This window comes from Camellia sinensis, chromosome 13, assembly GCF_055761805.1.
Source record: "Camellia sinensis isolate YWXY chromosome 13, ASM5576180v1, whole genome shotgun sequence".
NCBI classification, from domain to species: Eukaryota; Viridiplantae; Streptophyta; class Magnoliopsida; order Ericales; family Theaceae; genus Camellia; species Camellia sinensis.
In genome coordinates, this window is record NC_138973.1 from 4660020 (window position 1) to 4669643 (window position 9624).

Below are 9624 nucleotides of genomic sequence, written 5' to 3' on the forward strand. Positions count from 1 at the left end.
AGAATGGCTTGACAACTAGATGAATTGTTGTGTCCACCAGCATCCTCTCCCCAAACCCCTCAACTGCCACGACCAATACACTTCTCTTCCTCTCCCAACCCCTCAACTCCACCCCTCTGCTGCCACCACCCACCAACGCCCTCTTCCCCAACCCCGCCATTCCCACTCCTCTATTGCAACCATCATCCCTCATCCCTCTCCCCCAACGCCTCTGCCACGTCAATTAACAAATAATCAACCACTTCAATTAAAAAAAATTCAAATATAAAATTCAAGGTAGAAAGTCAATAGCAGGATTTGGACATAAATTTTAGGTTGAGAAAACAAAGACAATTTAAAAACAATGCCTATCTATATAACAAAACAGCTTCGTTTTTTTTATCCTGATGGGACTTTTGTCCCTTTGTCAAAATAGTGACCATTAGATTGATATCAATCTAACGGCTGAAAATGTCTCACTTTGTCTCTCTCACACAGTTGCTCCTCTCATCTCTTTCTTTCTGATTTCAAATTTTAAACACACCCTCTCTCTCTTTCTCTCTCTGTGTCCCCGTCTTCATAACTCAGTTTTGCTCAGTTTTTTGGTCAATTTGAGACGCAACATAACACTCTTCAAAGGAGGAAGAGAAGAATAGAATTGTCGAAAGAGAATGTGTTTATTGGGTTAATCGATCAAGGAACCACTGGCTCCAAATTCATTCTCTACGACAAAAATGCCCACCCAATTGGATCTCACTAGGTCGAGTTCACTCAGTTCTACCCACAAGCAGGGTATGAAGAATTCTCTCTCTCTCTCTCTCCCTCCCTCCCTCCCTGTGATTGCTCTGTTTTTTTATTGTTGTTTTGTTTGTGAATTTGCAGATGGGTAGAGCACGATCCAATGGAGATTCGGGAGAGTGTGAGGATTTGTATGAGCAAGGCAATTGACAAAGCCACTGTAGATGGGTACAATGTTGACGGTGGACTCAAGGCAATTGAACTCACCAATCAGAGAGAAACAATGGTCGTTTGGAGCAAATCTACTGCTTTCCATCTCTATAACGCCATTGTTTGGATGGATGTTCGTACCAGTTCTATTTGCAGGTCCATTTCTCTATTCATTCATTGATTCATCCTGTTTCTTTTTAATTATTATTATTATTATTATTTTATCGTTTTGGTTTTGCAAATTGAAGATCTGGAACTGTGTTTATCGATTCTTATTAATACCCATTTCTTGAATTGTCTGATTTTATATTGGTTTCCCCCACCCCCCCGGGGATTGTGAGGATATTTTGTTCTTTGGATGTGATTTTATATTGTCTGATTTTATCAAAAACTGTTGCATGTAAATTGCACTAACTTTTCCTAGAATTTGAAACATAAGCCTTTGATTTTAGTTATATTTGCTTATATAGTGGTGCCGATCATGTGCAAGATGGTAAGCATGCTCTATTAAATAAGTTTTAGTTATTTTCGCATCTATAGATGCAAACACAATAACACAATAACTACCATCTATTTGGAATCACTTAAAATATACACATTTTTCATAATTAATATTCCAGTTAATTTTTTTTATATATATTGGGTTGAAAGTGGGAAATATATGAGTAAATATATAATAATTCATTTACATAATAATTTAGAAAACAAAATTATAATTTTTTTTATTTTTTATACTTAATCAATTAGTTTCAACAATTGATTGATGGGACTTTACTCTTGATGAGTGATCAATTAGTTAAAATTTATATAACAAAAAAACTCTGTTTTTTACTCCTGATGGGACTTTTGTCCCTTTGTAAAAACCAGGACCATTAGATTGAATTCAATCTAAGGGTTCACAATGTCTCACTCTCTATTTGGTCCAAAATGCAATCACCTTACATTTTCAACACACCCTCTCTCTCTCTCTCTCTCTGTCACACACACACACACTCCTCTCAAATTTTGAACACACTCCTCTTTCAAATTTTAAACACACACCCTCTCTCTCTCTCGGAGCCCATTCACGTGCTTCCCTGTCAGCGACTGAACCCCAAACCCCCTATTGCTCTCTTCTTCTTCTCTTCTCCTCCTTCCCTCTGTCTGCCATCCCAATCATCATCAACAGTGGCAGCCCCAAACCCCCTGATTTCAAATTTTGAACACACACCCTCTCTCTCTCTCTCTCTCTCTCTCTCTCTCTACCTCCATTGGAGCCCATTCCCGTGCTTCCATGTTAGAACCCAACCATTGCTGGCGACCGAACCCCAAACCCCCTATTACTCTCATCTTCTCTCTTCCTCCTCTCTCTGCCATCCCAATCGTCATCAACAGTGGCAGCCCCAAAGACGAAGACCGAATACAAGGGTGTTCAACAAAGAAAGAATCTGGTAGAAATACTGTTCAGGTGAGCAAACCCATCTTATTTGACAACCAAAATTAAAACCTGTGCCCGTGTATTTGGGAACCAAAATTGGGTTGAAAGCATATACTGCTGTATTGGAATCCTGTGCCCGTGTATGGGTTTCATGAAGGTAAATGTCCAAAAGACTTCACAATTGCCTGTTTCGAATAATGATAAAGCTTTTTTAATATTTAATTTTTTTTAAAACCTGTTTTGTTTTGGTTTATCAGTTCTCTTAGGCTGCTAACTTCTCTTTTGCTTATTTGGTTGTATTAATTTCCTTAATGTTTACAAATGGAGTGCTTATTTGGGGATAATGTCTATGATGCTTTATTTTGCTTCACTTCACATTGTGTTCATATGATGCTTTTTAGTTGGTTTATTAAACATCAGTAGTTTTGGGAATGAAAATTTTCCCCATTATATTTTGGGAATGTAAACATCAGTTAATACACTTTATATTTGAGCAAACAATGGGGAAAATGGAAACCTGGGCTTTGATTTTTCTTGAGTATTTATATTTCTATCTTTGGATATCTTTTGTTTCAATAGTCTTTAATTTCAATAATCAATATGTTTGTCCAATTTAATTGCTTTATTGATGTTTACAATTTGTGATTGAAACATTGTGTCTGATGTTTACAGTTTATGTGATTATTTATTTGGTTGGTTGTGTAGGAAATTTATAAGTCTGATCATTATTTTATTTTATTTTTCTTACATTTTGTCTCAGTTAAATCTAAACCACATTTCATTTTTCTATAGAATTCATGAGTTAATTTTTTAAATTAATTGATTTTTAAATTTATATTGTGGTATCATACTGTTTGATTTTTTAAATTCATGAGTTCATTTTTTAAATTCATACTTTGGTTTTAATTTGTGGTATTATACTGTTTCAATAATCTTTAATTTCCAGCATGTTTCAATAATCTTTACCCTCTCTTTCATTGCTACAATGGTTGTATTCAAACCCATTCCTCATCACTGCTTCGATGATTCTTTGTTGCTTCACCGGCTCTTCGTTGCTTCGGTGGTTGTCATCGGTAGCATCAAGATTGTTTGCCTTCAGGTAACACCTCTCTCTTCCCCTCAAGGTCTCAGTCCCCCCCTCTTCCCAACCCCACTTGGAAATTTTCTTTGTTGTTTAGTCATTTATTGATTGATTTAATCAATAAATCAAACATTTTTGGGGTATTAATCAAGAAATCGAACAGTAATAAAGGGCTATTTTTGGCCAATAAGTGTTTGAAAAAATTTCCATCCTATTTGGTAAGAACCCAGGAAATATTTTTTGTCCTGTTTGGTTGCTGGGAAAGTGGGGGATTCATCAACAAACTGATGAATCTAAACAGATAAATCACATCCATCAAGAAAGATGTATCCACAAAATTCCCATGATACTTGGAATCTAAACTAAGGGATTGGCCTTTAATAAAATATATCTTGAGTTAGGTGTGAGCATACATGGCTATTTGTTAATAAAATATATCTAGAGTTTTTTTTTTTTTTTAGGTGTTATTATGTATTGTTGTTAACTGGATTTGTTATTTAGTTGTTGGTAGTGAGCTTGATTTGGTGAAATGTGTTGTTTGGAGGATTTGGATTTGTCGCAAGTTATTTGTGTTTTTGTCTACCATGAGATAATTAATTTTGCCTACAATTCGCTAGAAATATGTTGTAGGCGTGGACAATTTTTTTTTGTATATTTTAATGTGAATTGATGGTTTGATTCACTACATTTTTTTATACAGTTTGGTTTGTATCCACCATATTGGTTTCTATTGTTTGTTTCATGAATAATTACAAAAAATAGTGTTCTAGGTGTCATTAATTAGCTTTCAAAAGATGCTTCATTCAAATGTGCCATTAATTAGCTTTATTATAGTTCTTCATTCAATTTTGAAGTGCCATTGAGACCTATGGTAAATATATGATATCTTTGTTCTTCCTCATCTTTGTCTTCCTCTAGCTTCATTTATATATATCTTAGATTTTTCTATTTTTCTATTTTTTTTGTTTTTTCCTCCTCCCCTAAAAATCATGTCCCTTAGTGTAAATTACGCATGAGTTTGCTTAGTTGGTGAACTTATAGAGTAGTGAAAAGAAGTAAATAAAACTTTACGAATTTAAACTACATTCTATTAGCTGGAGCATTATATAAAATTGTAGGTTTGGCGGATAGATAACACCATTCTTTCCTCTGCTTTGGTCAGAAGGCCAATGGAAACAGTAACAAATAGACAATCATAATATGGCTGTTTGTCATCTTCTTGAAGAGATGATTAGATAGAGCATTGAGTAGATAACCTATGTGATGAGGTGGTATTTATAATTTATTGCCCATTACAAACCAAGCTGAATGAATTTAACAAATTTAAGAATCATCATTCTTGCGTTTTTCTTTGCTATGTAAATAAGGTTTGTTGTTACACTTAATTTTGATTTTTGTTTAGCCATCATTGTCCAAGAAGAGTGATTGAATAATAACTGAGTTGCGAGTTTGAATATGGATTTGCGAACATAATCAAAATTGAGGACATCACTTTCTTGTGTTATTCAAAGTATTTGAGTGCATGATTGATCAACTTCTAAATAAAATAGTTCAACTCATGAAAAAACCTTGCAGTATGATGAGCTTCTTTTTTTCTTTTCTTTCATATGCTTAGACTTGAATAAAATTTTAATTGGTAACCTCATCCCTACTCTAGATTTTCTTGGTTTTGTTTAAGAAAATGTAATCTATGTGGGTTAGCTATAAAATTCAGTACAATACTTCTTTTTCATTTTTATTTTCTTTTTCAAATCCATATTCAAGTTCATGATCCAAACAGAGTTTAAAAGAATTAAATTGTTGGTGTTTAGTTTCCCGCACAAGATCATAACGAGTAAGACATTGTTGGTGTTTATTTGCAATTTTTCAATTACATTTTAGTAGTTTTTGCTTTTCTTAAATTGAATGGCAGATAATTTGAATACTAGGGATAAAAGAGGAAGCAAAACCAATTTATAGAAGAAAAAAAATAAATTAAGTAATACCAATCTTTTGAATCAAAAATTTTTAGTGTATGTACATGATATACCTAAAACAAGTATTTACTCTTCAATGACATTTCTTTTATCTTTTCCTTTTTTCTTTTATTTTTTTTTTTTCCCAAAAATGAAAATTTTTTGGAAAGTCAATTCTTAGATCTTTTTAAGGTTAATAATTCAATGCTCATAATATTTTCTTATGTACATTGAAATATTTCTTTTTCATATCTGTCTTTTGTCAAAAAAAGGTTAGCTTAGTTATATATTGGAGATGTTTTAGCGGTCGACCACCCAGGGGAAGAATTATTTTTGATGAAATTATTTGTTGGTTGTATGGAGCTTGACTTTATGAAATATATATTTTTCATTTGTTTTTTTATCTATTTGTCCACTTCAGGTGCAAAAGTATATATTTGTTGACTTTACTACTGCATGTGTTTCTACTCATTTGCACTTTGGCAAGTTAGGATAATGTGGCATATCTAAAAATTTTAGGATTTATTAATTTGTAAGAAAAATGGTAAGATTCATTAATATTTTCTTCTAATGTTATAGTCAGATTGTGTTACAAATACTTGAAAATTTTAGGCTGATTCATTATTTTTATTTAATGTTTGGAGTCCAATTATTATTTTCAAACTGTGTATATGTGCAAATCTTTTGTTATTTGTTCATTTAATAAATAGATTCTACGAATCAAAGTAGTAAGTGATTGATGTGTTTTATTGATAGTTTCAGTTGAAAACACAACTCATTTTGATAAATTATTTAATTTTCGTAAAATTTGATGGCGGAAAATGATTTGTAGGTTATTAGTTTGGCATTTGCATATCTATGTGATTTTTTTATTAATTCCTTCAATGATATATTTTATTCATGGTATATGAATTAGCTTTTTAACTTTTGTTATAATGGGCCTTTTTTTGTCAATAATGGCCTTTTTTTTTTTTTGTCGGAATAATTAGGGATGTCCTGCTTAAAGTGTTTCAAGTTCTTTGGGAAATGTTCTACTTATATTTGTAATCTACACCAGCCATTTTTTTATATTTATATAGATTTTCAGAAATTATTGAGTTAATAGTCTAAATGGGATGGGATTGAAGTTTCTGAAAATATGTTTTATGTGTTGCTGGAAATTGATTTGCTTCTCCTGTATTTTGGGTCTTTAACTTCTAACTTAGTTCTACATAGATTTGCTTCTTTCTACTTCTCTTATATTTTTTCCTTGCAATGTAACTTCTTTCTTACAAGATGTGCTTGGCTGAAAAAATTAGTGCCAAAAAGGGTAGACTTTTGACCAAAACTCATCCAACAACCAATTGTATCTACGACATCACTACCATAGAGGTGGTGTACTGTATTGAAAGGAATTTTGCATATTTAGATTAGCTTGGAATTTCAACTTGCAGTGTCTTCAAATTAATGATTGATTAGAGAAAGGAAAAATGTTGTTTACTTCCATACTATTTACTTGGCAATTTGATTGAGTTTCTTTCCCTGTTTTCCTTTTCCCTATGTTTTAATCTTTTGCAATAAAATGTCACATGAAACTCTAAGGTAGTGTTTGGTTCACTGTAATAAAGTGCAAAGATTCCTTTCAGTTCTCATGTTTGGTTGACTAAAAGAATAATGAAAAATTCATTGCAATGGGAGTCATCATTAACTATTATAAGGAAATGATCATTCCATAGGGAAGTGTAAGGAATTACCATTTCATTTAATGTCATCTCATTTCAGTGTACCAAATAAAAATATAAATGAGATTGAAGTGTTTCAAATATGATTAGTGTTCTGATAAATGATTTGGGTCATTTTGATAAATGTGTGAATTGGATTTCCTTTTTTAACATGCAAAGTAGTGTTCTGTGATCATTTGTTTTTATTTGATTGCTGAAAATTAGAATTATAGTGAGAAAGAAATAGCCTGTTGTACTTAAATTATGGCACAATTAAGTAATCAAACAATCATTGTACGACCCATTAGTATTTAAACCCAATCTATTTATAGCACTATTAAATGAGTTATTTCTTCACTACAAGTCTGTGGTGTTTCAACCTCTTCAACAACCTTGGTGTTCATTTTAATTCAAATCATGGACAACATTCATATTTTTGGTTATGTATGTTTAGTTTATATTTTATGAATCGAGGCTTAATTTCTTACTTATTATTTATAATTTTTCTCATAAGCAAATGCTTTTGTATTATTTTTTACAGGTGGATGATATGTTGGAGAAAACAGTAATATTAGATCTCTATACTAATTTTTTATTTAATCTACATTTCTTAATATAATTTTTTTATATATACACAGGTTCAGTTTTTTCAAAACAGAAATGTCAGTATTGTTATCCATAATGAATGGGACTTCAACGTCCTCTGTGTTCGTGGGGTAAGCCCACTAATCAAATTTATTTGCTTCTCATGTTTTTTGTTAATAATTTTTGCTTATTTTTTAAAAGGCGAAGGCAAATAAGAAGCTTATAGGAAAAGGGAAGGAAAACTACTCAGGAAAGGGAATAAAAAATACACAAGTGGTATGGTTCTTTTTAAGTTTGTTTTGGAGCATGGAGGAATGTGATATTTTGAAGCAAGCATAATCTATGTGTAATTTTTTTTTACTGTATAGTTTGTGAAGATGAGCACTGTGCTTTTAATCCTTAATATTACTAATTTTCAATAAATTATGCATCCTTACAAAACAATAAACTTGAAACAATAAATTATGCATCCTTACATCATTATAAAGTATCTTTTATAAAGATATAAAATTTTCCAAATAGAAGAGGGAAGTAACTAAAGTTTAAAAAAAAACACAAATGATGAAAGAAGGAAATAAATTGAAAGTGTATTTTAATTAAAATCGCGTTTTAATTATGATCAAATTGAACTTTTAGTTAAAAGCTACGGAGCTCAAGAGGGTAAAGATGACTACATTGCTCTGATGGAATTGTAATAAGGTATCCTTCATCTATATTGCTCCGATGGAATTGTAATAAGATATCCTTAATCTATATTGTTTCAATATCTATTTTTCGTATAACAAAACAGCTCTACTTTTTTATCCTGATGGGACTTTTGTCCCTTTGTCAAAATAGTGACCATTAGATTGATATCAATCTAACGGTTGAAAATGTCTCACTCTGTCTCTCTTACACACTTGCTCCTCTCATCTCTTTCTTTCTGATTTCAAATTTTGAACACATCCTCTCTCTCTCGCTCTGTGTGTCCTCATCTTCATAACTCTGTTTTGCTCTAATTTTTTGGTCAATTTGAGATGTAACATAACACTCTTTGAAGGAGGAAGAGAATAATAGAATTGTCGAAAGAGAATGTGTTTATTGGGTCAATCAATCAAGGAACCACCAGCACCAGATTCATTCTATACAACAAAAATGCCCACCCAATTAGATCTCACTAGGTCGAGTTCACTTAGTTCTACCCACAAGCAGGGTATGAACTCTCTCTCTCTCTCTCTCTCTGTGATTGCTCTGTATTTTTATTGTTGTTTTGTTTGTGAATCTGCAGATAGGTAGAGCACGATCCGATGGAGATTTGGGAGAGTGTAAGGATTTGTATGAGCAAGGCAATTGGCAAAGCCATTGTAGATGGGTACAATGTTGACGGTGGACTCAAGGCAATTGGACTCACCAATCAGAGAGGCGGCCTTAGTACTTTTTGTAAAAGAATAAGTTTGAAGACATTATATGACTATTTTGTAAAGTATATCCTTGATGTTAACCACTTTTGTAAAACTTCCTACTAATATGTAGTTCAGTGGATTTCTAATATTTTTGTAAAGTCTCTATCAACGTAAAATGTTGGACCTTATAGGTGGTTATTCAGTGTGGACTGTAAAGTGCTTTTGCAAATTCACTAAATTTAAGTGTAAAGATTTAATTTAGTATCTTTGCATATTTTGGGAGAAGTCATATATGCTTGATATGAATTTTTGTGTAAATTTAGTGTCTATTGTGCAAGATGTTAGAATTTCATTGAAAATGAATAGTTTATTAGTGGGTTGAAGGAGGAGGATAGGAATGGCAACAGGGCGGGACGGGGCTGGGGATCACACCCTCCGTCCCCGATCCTCGACGGTGGAAATTCCCTCGTCCTCGGCCCCGATCCCCGACGGGGAACCTATATCCACCCCCGCCTCCGCTCCCGCCCCCTAACGGGGATTGAACTTCCTCGACCCCAAAAATTCCCTCGACAAAAAA

General features: G+C 32.7%; 1 protein-coding gene across 8 annotated transcripts; it reads left to right on the top strand.

Annotated features, from left to right (window-relative positions):
- The first annotated feature begins 373 nt into the window (after positions 1-373).
- On the top strand, positions 374-9311 carry LOC114277423 (glycerol kinase). Of its 8 annotated transcripts, none has more exons than XM_082901281.1 (7): positions 560-771; positions 862-1083; positions 3422-3443; positions 7719-7796; positions 7867-7941; positions 8302-8364; positions 8933-9311. In XM_082901281.1, exons 2-6 carry the CDS (start codon positions 881-883, stop codon positions 8347-8349), a joined length of 426 nt encoding a protein of 141 aa, XP_082757407.1. In that variant the 5' UTR covers positions 560-771; positions 862-880; the 3' UTR covers positions 8350-8364; positions 8933-9311. The 8 variants fall into 8 exon arrangements, 7 of the variants coding, with proteins under 7 accessions (XP_082757412.1, XP_082757407.1, XP_082757409.1 ...); XM_082901283.1 differs by lacking the exon at positions 8933-9311 and adding an exon at positions 8705-8839 and having other exon boundaries at positions 633-771; XM_082901286.1 differs by lacking the exon at positions 8302-8364 and having other exon boundaries at positions 374-771; positions 3291-3443.
- Positions 9312-9624: the final 313 nt, after the last annotated feature.